The 19,943-nt window shown below is 41.7% G+C and overlaps 1 protein-coding gene and 3 long non-coding RNA genes across 6 annotated transcripts in view; 2 read left to right on the forward strand and 2 right to left on the reverse strand.

The window, feature by feature from the left end:
* Positions 1 to 8,525, forward strand: part of PSMA6 (proteasome 20S subunit alpha 6) — a 31,628-nt gene extending 23,103 nt beyond the window's left edge. For 2 of the 3 annotated variants that reach the window (XM_058738821.1, XM_058738820.1), the window contains exons 4-7: positions 647 to 802; positions 4,405 to 4,583; positions 5,888 to 5,982; positions 8,090 to 8,525. In XM_058738821.1, the coding sequence (XP_058594804.1) occupies positions 647 to 802; positions 4,405 to 4,583; positions 5,888 to 5,982; positions 8,090 to 8,147 (488 nt within the window). In that variant the 3' untranslated portion in view covers positions 8,148 to 8,525. The remainder of the gene's footprint in view (positions 1 to 646; positions 803 to 4,404; positions 4,584 to 5,887; positions 5,983 to 8,089) is intronic. The other variant, XM_058738822.1, reaches the window with a different exon arrangement.
* On the reverse strand, positions 7,236 to 8,105 carry LOC131517097 (uncharacterized). The gene is made up of 3 exons (XR_009264386.1): positions 7,901 to 8,105; positions 7,590 to 7,653; positions 7,236 to 7,342 (listed from the first exon to the last, which is right to left on the reverse strand). It is a non-coding gene; the product is annotated as an uncharacterized LOC131517097 (long non-coding RNA).
* Positions 8,526 to 13,720: 5,195 nt separating the features above from the next.
* Positions 13,721 to 19,943, reverse strand: part of LOC131517098 (uncharacterized) — a 39,876-nt gene continuing 33,653 nt past the window's right edge. The window contains exon 5 of the long non-coding RNA XR_009264387.1: positions 13,721 to 15,097. This is a non-coding gene — a long non-coding RNA (uncharacterized LOC131517098). The remainder of the gene's footprint in view (positions 15,098 to 19,943) is intronic.
* Positions 16,751 to 19,943, forward strand: part of LOC131517099 (uncharacterized) — a 47,449-nt gene continuing 44,256 nt past the window's right edge. Inside the window, exon 1 of the long non-coding RNA XR_009264388.1 lies at positions 16,751 to 17,118. This is a non-coding gene — a long non-coding RNA (uncharacterized LOC131517099). The remainder of the gene's footprint in view (positions 17,119 to 19,943) is intronic.

Here is a 19,943-nt window from a genome sequence, read left to right on the forward strand (position 1 = left end):
CTCCCTTTAGTGCCTGATGTGCCTGATATATAGGAGTATATTTGCCATCTTCCAAGGTTAGTATCAGTATATTCGGAGTATTGTGAGCTTTTTTGAAATCATAAGTATAATAGAATTAGATCTGTATACTACTGTCAGGGAAACTGGGCTGAGGCCCCTCTTATAGATGATTTATTTCATATATAGTTAATACTCTAAGGGCAGTTAAGTCCATATATTTCAAACCTGGTAATAATGGCACAGTTAGAAGTAGATGAGAATTATAAAAATTACTTTGGGTTTCTGTTTTCTGAAATCAAGAGAAAATTCAAGCCTACAAAAAAGATAAGAGAAACATTCTCCTTAAAACTTGTTCTTTTGGGAATTATTAAACACTTGTAGAAACTATTTTGACGGCTGATAAAGGACTCAGCATAAAAGGAAGTGCTGTGTGTAGAACTCCATCTTTAAATATGTTTTCCTTTTTTGTCATATATTTGTTGCTGAGTCATCGACCGTTCGTTGGTGGTAGAAGAAACCATAGTGGACCACTCTACCTTCCTTAAGTTAGAGTGGAGATTTTATATATGTATAGAAAATGGAAAATTGTCTGATTTTACGTTCACTCTTTCCTCTAAAGAAGTAAACGTGTTTTTTCTGCTCTAAGCGGACAGCAGATCCCAGGTACAGAGGGCACGCTATGAGGCAGCTAATTGGAAGTACAAGTATGGCTATGAGATTCCTGTGGACATGCTGTGCAAAAGAATTGCTGATATTTCTCAGGTCTACACACAGAATGCTGAAATGAGGCCTCTTGGTTGTTGTAAGTATGCTAACAAGGCTCACAAATAATTGATGAATTACATTTTTTCAGAAAGAGGAATAAAAGAAAATTATATAAAGGGTGGAACTCTCTATAATAAATCAGCGATGAAGGGTAGGTTTCACAACAGTATTTTAGGTATTATCTCTTAAGCTTTAGGTGCTATTAGACTTTATTAAAATAGTTCTTTTAAGGATGTTTGATTTGAAAGATCCAAGTCACTGTTACATTGGGCTGTTGTAATGGGAGTTGTACTGCAATTCCGGATTACTCTTTCCATGCAGATGTCTCAATACGCATCTTAACAATGTAGCTCTTTTTTTTGATCACCCTAAAGAATTAGGCTCAAACACATACCTGGGATTCATATTTGTAGACTATATTATGTTTTTTTTTTTTTTTTATAAATTTTTTTTTTTTCAACGTTTTTTATTTATTTTTTGGGACAGAGAGAGACAGAGCATGAATGGGGGAGGGTCAGAGAGAGAGGGAGACACAGAATCGGAAACAGGCTCCAGGCTCCGAGCCGTCAGCCCAGAGCCCGACGCGGGGCTCGAACTCACGGACCGCGAGATCATGACCTGGCTGAAGTCGGACGCTTAACCGACTGCGCCACCCAGGCGCCCCAACTATATTATGTTTTTTAAAAATAAGTAAAATTCTATTAGGAGAGAGATGAGGTTTACTGATTTTAGATTGAATGTAATACATTATCCTGAAAAATTGAACACATTTGTTTTTGACATTGTGTCGTTTATGGGAATTAAAACAGTGAGTGCAATGATTTTTCTCTAACATATGACCCTATTTTTTTTTTTTTTTTTTTTTTTTTTGGGACAGAGAGAGACAGAGCATGAACGGGGGAGGGGCAGAGAGAGAGGGAGACACAGAATCGGAAACAGGCTCCAGGCTCCGAGCTGTCAGCCCAGAGCCTGACGCGGGGCTCGAACTCACGGACCGTGAGATCGTGACCTGGCTGAAGTCGGACGCTTAACCGACTGCGCCACCCAGGCGCCCCTATGACCCTATTTTTGACCTCTCATTTAAAAATCCTCCCTCGGTTTCTTCAGTGATGCTCTTTCCCCCTTTTCCTCACTTTCCTTAGCTCATCTTTTGCTTTTCCTTTAAATGTTTTTGCTCACCAGGCTTTCTCTGTGGTCCTTCTCTCCCTCTTGGTTCTGTGTCCGTGATCTCACCCTCTTTCATACTTTCGTTTACTACCTGTATTCAGCCAGTCACTACTACATTAGTGTTAGCCAAGTCCCTTCCTCCACAGCCTGCAGATGCTTCAGACTTAAAATCATTGCTGTTTTCCTACTTTTATCCTCAACTTCTCTTTGCTACGCCTACTCCACCTTCCCTGGTCATATGATTAGTCTTCGAGCTTCACCTCAGAATATCTGTTCTTTCCTGTCTCCTCTGTTCCTTCTTCATCATCTCTTGCCTTTGCCACTTAGTTTACTTGTCTCTTCTCTCCCTTCTCACTCTTTCCTAGTCTGTCTTCCATGTTGCTATGTGAGTTATCATTTTAAAATTAAATTTTGTTTGTTACTCCCTAGAAAAACTGATTCCTCATCAGCTACAGTGTAAATTCCAAGCCCCTTAATATGACATGCAGTTTATTCCCAAGCACCTTCTTCCGTGTACTGCTTTCCTTCCTCACCTGAAGTCCCGGTAGTGCGTGGGTCTTTTGTCATCACCTGGGTATAACAAGACCTTTCATGTCTTGATGCCTTTGTGCATGTTGTTCCTTTTGCCTTGATTGCCCTTCATGTCCTTACCATCTATTAAACCCAGCTCATCTTGCAAGACTGGAGTAAAAAAAGTGTTTGTTCCCTCAAGCAGTAAGTGGATATCTCTTTGGTGTTGCCCTATACTTTATTTATTTATTTTTTTTTTAATTTTTTTTTTTTTAACGTTTTTATTTATTTTTGAAACAGAGAGAGACAGAGCATGAATGGGGGAGGGGCAGAGAGAGAGGGAGACACAGAATCGGAAGCAGGCTCCAGGCGCTGAGCCATCAGCCCAGATGCCCGATGCGGGGCTCGAACTCATGGACCGCGAGATCGTGACCTGAGCTGAAGTCGGACGCTTAACCGACTGAGCCACCCAGGCGCCCCGCCCTATACTTTATATCAAGTATAAAATGTAAAGAAAATTAGAGGGTGACATAACCTTTGATTAAAACAGATATCTGATCACTGTCATCGTGTTTATCAAATAAGTTTCAAAATTCCTCATTGGTAGACTCGGTAAAACATCTCTAAATGTGAATAAAGTGATTGACTACTACTGAATCTTAAAACAGAGGAAACTACAGGCATACCTCAGAGATATTGCAGGTTCAGTACAGACCACTGCAATAAAGCTAATATCACAATATAGTGAGTCAAATGAACTTTTTGGTTTCCCAGTGCATATGAAAGTTATGTTTACACTGTACTCTATTAAGTGTGCAATAGCATTATATCTAAAAAAGCCATGTACATACCTTAATTTAAAAATACTTTATTGCTAAAATGCTAGCATCTAAACTTTCAACAAGTCCTAATCACTGATAATAGATGACTGTAACAAGTATAATAAGAATAATGGAAAATGTTTGAAATATTCCAGGAATTAGCAAAATGTGACAGACATGAAGCAAGCAAACACTATTGGAAAAATAGACTTAACACAGGGTTGCTACAAACCTTTATAAAGAAATGCAGTATCTGTGAAGTGCAACAAGGCAACACGCAATAAAACGAGGCATGCCTGTACATAAAAGAGGTTCAGATCTAGAAATGCAAGAAACCAGGAGTTAAGTCATTCTTTAAATACTTTATTACCTGCTTTGCTGAGTAGAAAGAAGTTTGGTGTGGTGTTTATTTTAACTGTATGTCATTGTAACATAATGGATTTGTAATAATAAAGTTCTGTGTACAGAATTTAGAATTTGGTTTCTCCTGACTACTAGGGGAATGTATACCAGCAGTATCAAAGATGGGCAGTCTGAAGATAAGCAAGTAGCCTCAAGGTGTATTTCGTTTTGTGCCACCATTCCCAAGGTGTATTCCACAATTTTGGTTCCCTGGAACCTTAAATTCTTTAGAATTTAAGTTCTTGAGAAAAAGTTCTTAAAAAAAAGAGAAAAAGTCTTCCTTGGTCAAATAAATTAAAGAACTACTAAGTTTAAGTAGGTCAGTCTACAGCAGAACATTTACCATACTACTATATATTATTTTCTCTAAAAGGAAGATGAAAAATTTAACTGAATTCAACTTGAATTCAATTCAATTCAAATTTATTTGGTAACATCTCAGGGGTTCAGAGGAATATGCTTTGAGTAATAGCAAGGATTTAGAAAGTTGTAAATTATAATTGTAATAATTCAAATTTTAAAAACATCTTTGATAAGCCTTTTGTGAAATGGAAAGTTCTTGGTTACCTAGTTTATCTGTGGTGATAACCTGTATTTTATCAGTGTTCTTTAAGCAAAATACATATCCTAAAATAGATGGACAGAATAGTGATTAACAATAGCTTTATGACAATACAAAGAAAGAAGAAATTGTGTTGTACAAAAGTATAAGATATTTCATGAGGGTCTTTCTTTTTAGGTATGATTTTAATTGGTATAGATGAAGAACAAGGCCCTCAGGTGTACAAGTGTGATCCTGCAGGTTACTACTGTGGGTTTAAAGCCACTGCAGCAGGAGTTAAACAAACTGAATCAACCAGCTTCCTTGAAAAAAAAGTCAAGAAGAAATTTGATTGGACATTTGAACAGACAGTGGAAGTAAGTTAGTCAAAAGGATCTGACCTTTTTTTTTTTTTTTAATGCTAAATAGAATAGGGAAGATCATTGTATAAATTGACCATCTAAAAAGGCTGTTCTGGATTTATCACAGAACCAAGTTTGTTGGCTTAATAGTAAAATTGGTGTCATTCAGCTGACATGGGAACAATGAGGACTGCTTGTATTCACTTAATTCCTTATCTCATGTCATAATGTATTTGAAACTGCTTCCAATAAAACACTTATAAAATGGGAAGATGTAACTAAAAATGAGAATTCAAGAGCAGGGCCTGAGACCTGCATGGTTGTGACTCAAATTAGACTTAAGCTTCCTGGGAGCAAAAGTGAAAAAATTGAGTCCGCAGTGTTACTCTTATGGCCCTAAAGGAGAAACAGCCGCATACCAGATTCTCAGCAAACAAACATCTTCTTGGTTAAAGAATATATGCTCATGCGATAACTTGACAGAGAAATTCTATCTGGGATGCAAAAGCAGAGCTAGCTTAATGCAGGAATGATAGGAGATTGATTATTCATTATGATTGGGATGTTTTAAATGGACACAACAAGCTAAAATTTTACATAAATGTTTAGTAATCTTAGACCAAGGAAACCTTTTATTTACTGCCAAGAAGTTGAAAACAAAAATTTTAGTAAATTTTGGAAAGGAAGGTCTGGGATACAACCATTCTAAAGACTTAAAACATGATTCTGGTAAGTGACAAAAGAAGAATTACTATCTAATACTTTTATGTTTGGTTGGCAGTATTATTTATAATAATGGGAGATATAAAGTTAGTTCTCATCTGGGAGGTACTGTGTCCTGTTTAAATGTTTATAAAAGGTCTTTTTTACTTGCAGTTCATAATTACATAAATGATTAATCACATCAGATACAGAGCCACTTTAAAACATTCTTAAATTGTTATTACTGTAAATTTTCCTTGAAGGAAGGCTGTATCATTCATGTTTATCCTCTCCCCCATCTCACCCCAAGTGCTAAGCACAGTGCCCAGCATGTAGAGGTCATCAAGCAAACAGACTGTTGTGTGTGATTCATCCTGTGTTTTTTGATAGACCCCTTTCATTTATGACTTGACTTAGTATAAGCCAAGTTTCTTCTCATTGGCAGGCAACATATTAGAATTAAGCAATCTGTTGGTAACACGTGGTTGTAGAACTGCATCACTGAAACATGGAACAAAAATGAATAGTTTGTGGTTAATTCATGATCTGAATAAGCTTGGAATGAAAAATCTTGGAATCTCTGAAAAATACTATTTTAATGTTGATACTTTTTTCAGACTGCAATTACATGCCTATCTACTGTTCTATCAATTGATTTTAAACCTTCAGAAATAGAAGTTGGAGTAGTTACAGTTGAAAATCCTAAATTCAGGTGAGTTACATTGTTGGACAGGTGCTTAAAGAAGTTTGCCAAGAGATAAATTACAGCCTAGAAGGGTAGAAGTGTGTGGGCCCATTTGTCCTACAACTTGGGGGGAAAAAGCATTTTTTTTTTAATTGCAGTTTTTTCCCTCATTACCTGAGAGATCTGTTTTAAAACTTACCATAAATCTCTTTAAGGCAGACATAACTGCTTCTCATTTCTGAGTGATTTTATATCAAATATCAGAGGCAACATAAAATAACCTTCTTTATGTTAGGAGTAAAGTAAGCATAAGTGTTACCTTTGTTTACCTTATGGCCAATAGAAACCTCATCTCCCAGAGTAGTAGGTTTTAGTTTTTTTCAGGTGAAGCTTTGATTATTTAGTGATTATTTAAGTGGAGCTTTGAGAGTAATATGAAATACTGATCTATATCAGACCCTGTCTGGAGATCTTTGGAAACCCCAAATTTTGAATATAGCTAATTGAATTGCAGATGCTGGATGCTTGACTGTTCTTACTAAGTAACTAACTCCTACAGATCAACCTTATAGCTTCCATGAGTCAAATCTATACTGGGTGCTTAACATATACCATCTCACTTAATCCCCCCAGAACCTTGTGAGGTGGTTTACTTACCATGAATCTGGATGCACTTGTGAAAAATACTTCAGTTAAATCCACAGATGCAGGATACTGCTGGAAGGCATGTTAACTATAATTTGTATTTACTCTTAGGTCACAGTTACAGGGATACTTGATAATGGTTAGGGGTGGGAAAAAAGGTGGTAAACTAAGCTTAACTGGACCTTACAGAGTTTTTTGTTACTATGCATTTTTTCTTCTAATTTATTCTCTTTGTTGCCTGTAGGTAAGTGGTTTAAACGTGAATGATTTAAGAAAAATTCATGGAATTAAAAAATTTTTGAATCTATACTTTTTTTTTTTTTCTGTGGGAAGTAATTGTGTGTTTGGTTTTAGCAGTATTTTTCCTGCAGGAGCAATTTATAAATCTGCTTAAAGGACCTGCAAGTTCTTTTCTCTCTTTTTTTTTTTTTTTTTTTTAATGTTTGTTTGTTTATATTGAGAGAGAGTGAGCAAGTGGGGGAGGAGCAGAAAGAGAGAGAATCCCAAGCAGGCTCCACACTGTCAGCACAGAGCCCAACATGGGCTCAGTCTCACAAACCATGAGATCATGACCTGAGCCAAAACCAAGAGTCCGACACTCAACCAACTGAGCCACCCAGATGTCCGTCTTTTTTCTAAAGGGCATTTTGACATTGGAGCTAAAATAGAATACATTATGTATAGGTTTGCTTTAAATATTTTCTGTCATAGCTACAACTAAAAGAGTTTGCTTTCAGAAAACCTAATTTTAGGGGCGCCTGGGTGGCTCAGTCGGTTAAGCGTCCGACTTCAGCTCAGGTCACAATCTCGCCGTCTGTGAGTTCGAGCCCCGCGTCGGGCTCTGGGCTGATGGCCCGGAGCCTGGAGCCTGCTTCCGATTCTGTGTCTCCCTCTCTCTGTGCCCCTCCCCCGTTCATGCTCTGTCTCTCTCTGTCTCAAAAATAAATAAACGTTAAAAAAAAAAAAAAAAATTAAAAAAAAAAGAAAACCTAATTTTAGATCTGATGTCAAAGAAGTAAACATTTTTGTGTATAGATAAAGTTGATGAAATACCTGGGAATTCTTTTTTTTTTTTTTTAAATTTTTTTCAACGTTTTTTATTTATTTTTGGGACAGAGAGAGACAGAGCATGAACGGGGGAGGGTCAGAGAGAGAGGGAGACACAGAATCGGAAACAGGCTCCAGGCTCCCAGCCATCAGCCCAGAGCCTGACGCGGGGCTCGAACTCACGGACCGCGAGATCGTGACCTGGCTGAAGTCGGACGCTTAACCGACTGCGCCACCCAGGCGCCCCAAATACCTGGGAATTCTAAAGGGATGACAGGTATACAGATTTTTTAAATCTGTAAATTGATAATTGTCCAAGTTGGGTGTTAGGTACACAGGAATTCATTACTATCTATTCTACTTTCGTGTGTTTGGAATTTTAGATAAGAAAAAGTTTTCAAAAAGTAAAATAGTTACGGGTTTTTTTCTCCTTGCCTTCTAGGATTCTTACAGAAGCAGAGATTGATGCTCACCTTGTTGCTCTAGCAGAGAGAGACTAAACATTATACGTAGTTAGTTTACCAAATCCATGACGCCACTTGCCTGTGTGTTTGGTAACAACAGACCAACATTATGGAGGCCCCTGGATTGAAAAAGGAACCTCTCCCACTCCTCCTGCCACTGAAGTGGTTAGGACTCTGTATAAATAAAAAGAAAAATAGTGCTTTTGGAAAATAATCGCATCTTGTCTTAATTTCACCTCAAGTTTTAAGTCGTAAGCCTCTGGTGCATGCAGACTGTTAGTGCCCACCATCCTCACATTGTAGCTTTATGCTTTTTGTTGACAGAGATCCAAGTTTCTTTGGCTTTAGGAACTTAACAGGCAGAAGTTTAAACTAAAGCTCTATGGCCTAATGAATAAATGGCAAACTAAAAACTGTGGTTGTATAACTTGCTCTGATTGTAAGCTGGCATGTGAGGCAAGACCTTTATTTTGCATTTCTTCATTCATTCAAATGGAATATTCCTGAACTGGACTCCCCAAGTTCTGTCAGAGGTTTTAACCAGAGTGAAAAGATTGGCATTGTTATTAGTGGTTTTGAGATACACATTTAATCTCTACTCCGTAAGATGCACTATTTTTAAGAGCAAAAATTGCAGTTACCTTTGAGAAACAATGAGGCCAGGAAAGTTGTAGAATATATGTATTTTCTATGCTGCCTTAAAATTATTTAAAGCAGACTTTAAGGAATTGGCCTATAGTAGAGATGCCACTATAAACAATGTTAAGGGGAAAAGAAGAGCAGATTATATTCAGAAAAATCATTACTGAACAGAATTAAGTTTTTTAAAATTCCCATAGTGATACCCTGGTGACATGAATTGCTAATTGTTACAGATGATCCAAAAATCTCGCAATTTCTAAGGTTGATACGTTTCATATCCTCATTTGTCCTGGGTGAGACAAGCTGTCACCACACACAACAGGTGAATGTGGCTGCTGGCCTAATACAAATGCCTGGAGGCAGTTGCTCCTGTATCTGTAGCCACCAGTCCCACAAAAGGGGAGACCATGTGAACTTGTGACCACTAAAAGCAGGAAACTTCACAGACCACATCCTCATCAGAGCTGAGTCATGAGTCCTAAAGGGGAAGCAAGGTCTTCCAGTTCAGGGGCTGCTGCTCTGGGATTACCCATCTATATCCACTAGGCCCTGTAAAGGTACTACCGTTTTCAAAGTGGGGTCTTGTGTAGACCCTCAGCCTACTTCACTGAACAGACAACTATACCCTTAAGAGTCTTGACCGACTCCACCCTTCTGGAGTCATGGGTGAAAGTCTAGCAAATACCTTGACTATTTTGTAAGAAAATACCTCTTAGTGGTAGAAAATGCAAATTGCCTCATTTGTTAGAAAAATAAGTTTTACATTATGCAAAATCTAGACAAATTTAAGTACAGTAAACCCTTGGATTGTAAGTAACTTGTTCTGTGAGTGTTCTGCAAGATGAGCAAACATTCTAATAAATTTTGAGTTGATAAATGAGCAATGTCTTTCAATAAGAAGAGTACATGACATCAAATGTCACATGATCACAACTGAGCCAATGGTTTTTGAAATTCACTTTGATATACAAGTGCTTTGGATTACAAACATGTTTCTGGAAGGAATTATGCTTGCAAACCAAGGTTTTACTGTATAAAATAGTGTTGTTTTTTTAAGACTTTATTTTTAGGTAATCTCCACACCCAATGTGGGGCTCGAACTCATAACCTTGAAAGCAAGAGTCACATGCTATACCGACTGTGGCAGCCAGATGCCCCAAGTATAAAATAGTATTATTAAGCTTCTTGGATTGGCTAAGTTATGCTTAAATGAGCTAGAAGAAATGGAAATGATCAATTTAAGTATGAACATTAAGTCACTCTAGTTCTGTGTGTGTGTGTGTGTGTGTGTGTGTGTGTGTGTGTGTGTGTGTTTTAAGAGTCTGGGATATATGAGTTAATGCAGAAAGAATCATAGATCCATACTATCAATAGTCCCCTACCACAAGTGAAAAAACTGAGCTCAGTAAATTAATTTGTCCAAGATCACACAAGCATTGATGACAGGAGTAGACCCACACACAACTGTCTGACCCCAAGACTTCTTTGTCAGGGCATTAGATGAAACCTACAATCACCTACGTCAAGTTCTCCCCTCCCCACCATCAGTTAGGTGGCTAGATTCAAAATTCTAAAAAATGCCATTATTCTATACCAAGAATAACTTCCAAAAATAGAACACATATATTTTCTCTATAATTATATGTCATAGAATATATTCAGGTCAACAGAGGTAATATTCTCTATATATTCTGTCTCTATTTTGTTGTTGCTGCTGTTGTTGTAACTATAACTTCCTCAGAGACCTGGGCTCACCCACAACAGAAGGGCCGTGAGCTGCGCCTGCTGATAGCTGTCAAAGTGCCTATAATTCATGAGAGATGACGAGGCCACCCCAGCAGAGGAGGACGAGTAGGAGGAAGCAGGAAGATAGCCCTCGCCCTGGTGCCACCTGCCACACCCTTGCCCTTGGTGGCAAACAAGCAGGTAGGGGTGGGGTACCAGAAGGGGATGTACATTTGATACATGTAACTGTCCCAACATCTCATCCCTCAGGGCAGCCATAAGTGTAGCCCTGTCCCAGCCTCTTGTCAGTCATTTTTGGGATGGGCCATAGAGGCCTCTAGAACTCTGGAACTTTCCAAAATTTAGTGCATATCTTAATTTCCTGGGAGAGACCCATAGCTTTCATCAGATATTCAAAGAAGGCTATTGCCCAAGAAAGGGGAACCATTGGCAGAAAAAAAAAAAACAGTAGAAGGAAAACAATAGAATATGAACTGTGGTTATTTCTGGTGGAAATTAATGTGGTTATTTATGGTAGAACTATGAGCACATTTTTTTATACTCTTCTGCATTTCTAATAAGGAATATGCATCAAGTTAAAGATGGATGTTAACTAATCATAGCTCAGTAAAATATTTTGCTGCCATTAAAAGTGTTTAGAAAATTTTGGGGCGCCTGGGTGGCTCAGTCGGTTGGGCCTCCGACTTCAGCTCAGGTCATGATCTCGCGGTCCGTGAGTTCGAGCCCCGCGTCGGGCTCTGTGCTGACCGCTCAGAGCCTGGAGCCTGTTCAGATTCTGTGTCTCCCTCTCTCTCTGCCCCTCCCCCGTTCATGCTCTGTCTCTCTCTGTCTCAAAAATAAATAAACGTTAAAAAAAAAAAGTGTTTAAAAAATTTTTTAATTACATTGGAAAATGCCATGACATAATTGAGAGAAAAAACAGCATATGATTGTTTACAAAGTCTATGATTTCAACAATACAAACAATGTAGAAAAAAACTCTTGGAACTGTTGGAACTAGTAAGTGTTTATAGGAAGGTTGCAGATATGGATTAATATACAAAAGTCAGTTGCTTTCCTCTATACCAGCAGTGCACAATTGGAATTTGAAATTAAAACACAACACTACCACTTACATTAGCACCCTCCAAAAATTAAATACGTAGATATAAATCTGATAAAATATGTGCTATATCCATATGAGGAAAGTTTTAAAACTGATGAAAAATTTAAAGGGTTTTTTTTATGTTTATTTATTTTTGAGAGAGAGCGTGAGCGATGGAGGTGCAGAGAGGGAGACACAGAATCTGAAGCAGGCTCCAGACTCGGAGCTGTCAGCACAGAGCCCAACGCGGAGCTGGAACCCACGAACCGTGAGATCATGACCTGAGCTGAAGTCGGATGCTTAACTGACTGAGCCATCCAGGAGGCCCTGATGAAAGATTTAAATAAATGAAAAGGAAGAGTCAATATTGATAGGAAGAGTCAATATTGTCAAGTTGCCAGTTCTTCCCAACTTAATCCATAGGTTCCACACAATCCCAAACAAAATCCCAGCAAGTAATTTTGTGGACATTAACAAACTGATTCTAAAGTTTCTATGGAGAGGCAAAAGACCCAGAATAACCAAAGAAGAACAAAGTCAAAGGACTGATACTATCTGACTTAAAGGCTTACTACAAACTTAGGGTAGTCAAGATAGCTTGGTATTGGTAAAAGGATAGGTAAATCAATTAGGACAGTTGGAAATCCCAGAAATAGACTCCCACACATATAATGAACTAATCTTTGAAAAAAGGAGCAACAGCAATTCAATGAAGAAAAAATAGTCTTTTTGACAAATGGTGCTGTAACAACTGGACATTCACATGCAAAACATTCACCTATCACAAAAAGTAACTCCAGATGGATCATAGACTTGAAGTAAAACAACAAACTATAAAACTTTTAGACCATAACATAACCCAAGGTGACCTTGGGTTTGGCAATGAGCTTTTGGATACACCACCAAAAGCATATTCATGAAAGAAAAAGCTGATAAGCTAAACTTTTTCTGCTCTGTGAAGGCACTTAAGAGAATGAAAAGACTGGGGCGCCTGGGTGGCTCAGTCGGTTAAGCGGCCGACTTCAGCTCAGGTCATGATCTCGCGGTCCGTGAGTTCGAGCCCCGCATCGGGCTCTGTGCTGACAGCTCAGAGCCTGGAGCCTGTTTCAGGTTCTGTGTCTCCCTCTCTCTGACCCTCTTCCATTCGTGCTCTGTCTCTCTCTGTCTCAAAAATAAATAAACATTAAAAAAAAAAAAAAAAGGGAAAAGACAAGCCACGGGCTGGGAGAAAATCTTTGCACACTCATATCTGATAAAGAACTGATATCCAAAATACATAATTCTTAAAACTCAACAGTAAGACAATGTCCAGTTCAAAAACTGGCAGAGGTGCCTGGGTGGTTCAGTTGGCTGAGGACCAACTTTGATTTGGGTCACGGTCTCACAGTTTGTGAGTTCGAGCCTTGCATCCGGCTCTTTGCTGTCAGCATGGAGCCAACACTGTAGGTCATCAGGAGTTGCAAATTAAAACAATAATGTGATGTCACTACACATCTATTAGGAGGGTTTAAAACAAATTGACTATATGAAATTCTGGTGGAGATAAAAAGCAGAAACTGGTGAGAATGACTCTGGATGGCAGTTTGACACCATCTTGCTGTAAGATCTAGCTTATGCCCACACGAAAACCTACACACAAATGTTTTTAGGGGTGCCTGGGCAGCTCAGTCAGTTAAGCGTCCCACTCTTGATTTCAGCTCAGGTCATGACCACACAGTTAGTGGGATTGAGCCCCGCATCGGGCTCTGTGCTGACAGCACAGACCCTGCTTGGGATGGATTCTCTCTCCCCTTCTCTCTCTGTCCCTCCCCCACTCACACTCCCTCAAAATAAATAAACTTTAAAGACAAAAAACCCCAAATGTTTTTAGCAGCTTTATTCATAATTGCCCCAAACTAGAAGCAAGCAAGATGTCCTTCAACAAGTGATTGGAAAACAAACTGTGGTACATCCAGACAATGGAATATTATTCAGCTCTAAAAAGAAATGTGCTATCAAGTTATGAAAAGACATTGAGAACCCATAAGTGCACATTTTAAGTGAAAGAAGCCAGTCTGGAAAGACTAAGCTTCCAACTGTATGACATTCTGGAAAAGGCAAAACTACAGTGACAGTAAAAAATCAATGATTACTGGGTATTTGGAACAGGGGTGAAGGAAAGTGGAGGATGGTAGGGATCAGCGACAAGAGAAGCAAAGGTTTAAGGTGGTCAAACTATTGTTTGATACAGTACTGGTGGATGCACGACATTCTGCATTTGTCAAAACCCATAGAGATGTACAACACAAAGGGTGAATATCTATATAAACCATGGACTTTGGTTCATAATAATGTATCAATATTAGTTCATTGGTTCATTAGTTAATGTATCAATATTACTTCATAATAATGTATCAAATGTGCTACACTAATGCAAGATATTCATAATAGGGAAAACAGGTATGTGTGTGGGTGCAGAGGGGAGTTATATGGGAATTCTCCGTACAATCCACTCAATCTTTCTGTAAATTTAAAACTGTTCTAAAAAAATAAAGTCTATTAATTTTTTAAATGCTTGGAGAAAATTTCAAGAGATAATCCAAAGTGTTCATATCAGTTATGAATAATTTTTCTCATTTCCTATACTTTAATGTATTTTCCAAATTTTTAAATGGATTGTGTATTACTTATACAACCAGGCAAAAATTAAGTTCTGAATTCTAAAAACCTCTACTGAAAAGCATGGATTTTGAAAACCTGATGGAAATTTTCAGTTTTTTAATGAGCAAATTTAAGCCCACATTTTCCTGGTGAAATACCAAAAGTGAAGGTATGGAGGGTCTTACCCATTTTTGAAGTGTTTGCACAGCCTACCTGGAGGGAAGCATTATCTGGAGAGGAGCCTTGCTCAGCTAGTCACGTGTTGGTCAAGACCCCTTGTTCAAACTCTCCATGGGGTGCTTGCTTTCCCCAGTTCAGAGCACAGACAATCGCTAACCCAGGTGGCCCAAACTCTGAGCATGCATGAAGTGTTTACATTTCCCGGGCCAAATCATCACTGCCACACACAGCACACGTTGGGGAACCTACAAAGTTCCCTGGTGCACAATCTCACCCTGCTTGTGGGTTATCCATTAGACCTCACCTCTAGCCCTGGGAACCTGCCTCACCTTAGCTTTAGACAAAGCATCAGGTGCTTCTGACTGAAAAAGAGCCTCCTGGGTAGCAAAAAGCACTATTTTGCCCACTGACCTCTCTACCAAGAAGGAAATCACTGAGCTCAGTGTGGTTTCAAATTCTCTGTAATACCACTTTTCTATGCCCACATCTCATGAGGGTAAGCAGTGAAGATTTTTAAACTGAAACGTCTGACTTAGTGTTCTTAGCCAGGGTTTCACATCAGAACCACCAGGGGAACTCTTGTGAAGAACACGAACCTGGCCTCCAATCTTGATCAATCAACTCAGAGGTTCCCAGGATGCTGCTCTGGACATGTGTATTTTGAGGTGCTCCCCAGTAGTTCTGGTGTTTGCTGCTGGTTAGGAAATATTGTAAGAGGTAATTAACGGTGGCATGATCATAGTGAAGTGTATTTGGGGTTTATCTCCCCTTTACTCCTTTTTTGGTAAGTGGGAAGCTTCTGGGGTGCTGAAGAGTCAAGTGGGTGTCCAGGACGTAACCCCTGTACATTAGGTTAATGTCATTTGTGCCTCTCTGACCTCATCCTTGAGTCCTAAAGTCATTCAAGGGGACAAAAAATGCAAATGTCTAACAATAATTAACACTTCTCAGCAGCCCAGCTTGCAGCAACTGTATCCTGGGGTTCCCCTTGCAAGGGCTCACAATCCAGAGGGACATGAAGGGAATACAGGGAAATACACATTTAGGAGAAGGGAATGTGCCATTGTCCCATAAGACAAGTGGTGTTGCAGAAACTTTGGTGATGCTCTTCATGCCCCTTCTGAGAGGTTACCACAAGAAGACTGTCTGCATTAGACATCTTTCACACAGAAATCAGCATCTGGCCTAATTGCACAAGTTGACCTGCAAACCTCAGAGTTAACCCAGTCATGTAGGTTTTACCAAGAGCTACAGTGATTAAGGCTCTAGTGGGGACTGGAATGAAGATGAAAAGGAGAAGCAGAAGAAGAACAGGAAAGACCTGGTTTCCCTGGGCAGAGTAGGGATGAATTGGGGGGAGCCCCAGTGAACAGCCACAGAGTGCCCAGCCTCGCTGGGGTTTTCCAGGGATAAAGGCAGAACTTCGGTTATCAATGGGTCCTAGCTCTCTAGTTGATAACCACCATCAGAGCTACGTTTGCCTGGGTCAGTATAACTAGGGCCAGACTTCTTGGGCAGCCTCCAGGGGCCTGGCGAGCACAAGTTTCAGGGAGCTTATATAAGTTCTCACCAAAAGGGAAGGCAAGAAAGCTTCTGTGAGGATGGCCATGCTGGCATTTCTTTTTTAAAGATTTTTTTTTAACGTTTGCCTATTTTTTGAGAGAGAAACAGAATGCGGAGATGGGGAGGGCAGAGAGAAAGGGAGAAAGAGAATCCCAAGCAGGTTCCACGCTGTCAGTGCAGAGTCCGACGTGGGGCTCGAACCCACAAACCATGAGATCATGACCTGAGCCAAAACCAAGAGTCGGACACTTCACACACTGAGCCACCCAGGCGCCCCAAGGCACTTCTTTTTTTTTTTTTTTTTTTTTTTTTTATTCATTTTTGGGACAGAGAGAGACAGAGCATGAACGGGGGAGGGGCAGAGAGAGAGGGAGACACAGAATCGGAAACAGGCTCCAGGCTCCGAGCCATCAGCCCAGAGCCTGACGCGGGGCTCGAACTCACGGACCGCGAGATCGTGACCTGGCTGAAGTCGGACGCTTAACCGACTGCGCCACCCAGGCGCCCCCGCCCCAAGGCACTTCTTAAGTAATGGTGACACAAGGTGCCTCCATGCCCAGTGTGCTTCTATGATGGCTCTAGGTTTTGGATGGACACGATGGGACAAAATCACCCCCTCCAAAAAAGTAGCTCATTGATCCTAACAGAATGGCTGGAGAGACTTGGGGAGTGACTTGGAGCAGGCTGCCAGCTTCTCTGTGCCTCTGTGTCCAGCAACCACCGGACAACATGTGCTTTAGGAGGGACCTGGGGAGGAGAGCTGCTGCACAGGGGCCATGTTATTGCACCATTTCCTGTTAATGTAGGAAAGTTCTCTTTAGTTCTTCTGATTTACCGGCAAATATTTTTGACCCCTGCTACAAGTCAGACCCAGGTTTTGGGCCTGGGGTCACAGTGATAAACAAGACGATGCAGCCTAATTCTCCCCGGGTGCTAAGGATTTGGGCTCTTGCTTCTTTCTCAGAGCATCTCCTGCGAGTGAGCTGTCACTGAGATGTTTGCATCCTGCCTCCATCCAGCAGGGTAGGGAGTGGACCCTTCACAGAAGCACACTGGGCATGGAGGCACCTTGTGCCAAACCAGCCTCCAGGCCATCTTCCAGATGGGCTTTGTTGGGGCCCCCAGGGACCAGCAGCAACCTGCCTGTGATTGGTGAGAAGATGCCTCTAACAACTCTCATTTGTCATATGCTTAGTGTGTTCCTTTCCTGCCACAAACTACACGGAGATCCCTTCTGGGTTTTTTTTTTTCTTCTTCTACTCTGTGTTCTTAAAAAACAAACGTCATTGTAAAACAGAGTATTGTATGGTTTCTTCTGAAGCAGGAAGGGCTGCAGGCGCTCACGGCTGCTCACAGCTGATTTCACATTTCTGAAAAACCCCAGTACCAGGCCTCCCTTACACAAAGTGGTGGGGTGGGGGTGGGGGTGGGGAGCTGATGGCCTTAGAGGGAGGGGCTTTCCATGCAGAGGTTACAAGAACCCGACATCAGACAACAGCGAAACTGGGAGTGAGGAGGATCCCGCTGAAAACACCACGCCAACAGCGCCTGCTGGCTACATACACACCCACCACTGAAGTCTCAGTTCTGCCTTTGTTCCATTTCAGGAAGCCTGAGGAGACCCAGGTGACAGAGACAGACTAGAGAGGTGGGGGAAAGGGGCACTTACACCCCCAGGCTCTCTCTGTTAGATTCAAGTGCCAAGGACTTCAACTCTCCAACAGAGAGGCTCATTGAATTCTTGATCCACAGCTGAGTAATTTACAGCCTCAGTTTTCTCTTCTGTAAAATGATATAATCATAGGATCCATCTCAAAGGGTTGCTGTGGGTATTAAATGACATAATGCACTTAAAGTGCTGAGAACAGTAGGTACTATCAACAGAATATGGTGTAGCTCTTCCAGAATGGCTCTTAAATGCTTTCAAGTTTCTAAAGCATTCTGACCTTCCAAAATACAATTTCCTGAGAAATTTTCACCTAAGTAGTGAGGTGGACAGGGCAGAAGCCAGCCTATAGTGAAAAAGCCTTTCTCGCAAGCCAGAGCTGAGCAGGTGTGGCCTCAGTAACTTGCACAAGGCTCATGGCTCAGCCAGCTTCCCACTTCTTTCTGGGTGAAGGGATTCCTTCCTGGGAACCTCCATTGCTCACTTGCTCATGACATCCACAGGCTGTAAGTTTTCCCCACGGGGGTCCCCGGCCTTTGGGGCTAATCCTGTCCTGGATAGAGCCTTCTTGTCCTGGAAGAACACACAAGATGGCATCAGGAAGCAAGCAGCTTCTGACACTTCCATGAGTCCAGTCTCCCGGAGCTCTGAGGGGAACCCAGGCTCAGATCTCCTCCCACCTCCACACCTTCAGGGCCTGCAGAATCCTCAAGAACCCTGGTGGTCCTGGCTTAGCTGGACCCCAGCACAGAGCAGTAAGGTTCCAGCCTGTACCTAGAGCCTGCCTGGCCAGGGGGTCCTCACCCTGGGTAGCCTGGGGAGGAGAGCAAAACAGATGGAGGGAGGCCAGAGGGCAGGTGCCTCACCCAGAGAGTGTGTGAGTCAAGGCCAGTTAGGGAGGGAGGGGCAGAAGTGGAGGAGCACTAACTGGCCAGAAGAATGGGGAGGACAGACGAGAAATCCTCCTGTGCTACTGAGTTCCTCTCTGTAGTTTTGGGCTATGCTAGTCAGCCTCTATAGAACATCCAGGGTTTGTGCACCTTCTCTTCATATCCCTGTGGAAAAAGCATGTCCTCTTGAAATCTGCTTGTGTGGGAGAGATTTTGCAACCTCCTAGTGGCTTTGTCACCTGTATAAAACTACAGGTTAGCTAACAAACTAACTTGCTTATCAGGTGATTGGAGCCAGATTGTAGGCCTTGAGGTGGGGAAGTCCTATCTTGCATGGCTTCCTTCCTTCTTCCCTTGGCTGGGCCCCACACAGCCTCCCCACACTGGGGACACATCCGCTGACACCTAGATCCTTCTCATCTTCCTGGAGTACAGGGAACATGAAGCTTCTGCTCCAGAGACTGACTGGATGGAAAACACCTACATTCCCAGGGCCTTGAGACAGTCTGTTCGAGCCTGGCTTCTTGGAGGAAACTGAGTGGGCAGAGAGATCAGGAGTGTTTCTATGTTGCTCTGTACTCATCAAGCACACTCTCCTGCTCACAGGGCCCCTACCAAGCAAGAACTGAAGGAGAGACTATGTGATGGTGCCACCACACAGCGGGTGCCCCATGGGTGTTCTTCCTTGAGGCCCAAAGCCCAGCACAGCCTGATGTTCATCAGTATTGGTGGCACCTTAGAATGTCTGCATCTGACTTTTAATAGTGACTTACATGCTTGTGGAATGCTGTTTGATTTCTTTAAACCACTATGACCTGTTTTTTTTTTTTTTTTCAGATTCCCAGCCTATTTTGAGTGGTCATTGGACCTTTTTTATATTCAGAAAACGGGTCTGTCTTCTCTCATTTCCTAATGGCCTCCCCATCTCACCCAGCACATACGAACACTAAGCCTGGAGTCAGGCCATTTCTCAGGACGCAAGAATAAAGAGGAAGGTCAAAGGCCAGGTTTCTATTCCCTTCTCCTCGAAGTTGTTCAGTTGCTAGCGCCCTGGTGGCAGCCGCCCTGCCAAACCCAGGAGTCAGGCACATGCCTCCTATAGTCAGGGCCTGAGTGGAGCACGGTGCCCAGCCCCCACCCTGGGTGCTGCCTCACGTGTAGGAGCGCCATGGGGATTTTCCATCTTACAGCCCTGTCGGCTCCTCCTTAAATAGATCATCACCCACCACTGACACAGGCCTGGGCTGGGCAAGCTTTCCTGCAGGTCAGCATGGGTGGTTCAGGCAGTGCCTGGGCCTGCTCAGGCCCTGGCTTCGCCCTCTGCAGCTCAGGAGGGTGGAGGAGGGGTTCAGCACCCCAGATATCCCTCAGTCCAGTGTTCAGGCCAAGGCTGTGTTCCCCCACAGCCTCTACCTCTGCCC

The sequence above is a fragment of the Neofelis nebulosa genome, chromosome 7 (genome assembly GCF_028018385.1).
Source record: "Neofelis nebulosa isolate mNeoNeb1 chromosome 7, mNeoNeb1.pri, whole genome shotgun sequence".
Lineage (NCBI taxonomy): Eukaryota > Metazoa > Chordata > Mammalia > Carnivora > Felidae > Neofelis > Neofelis nebulosa.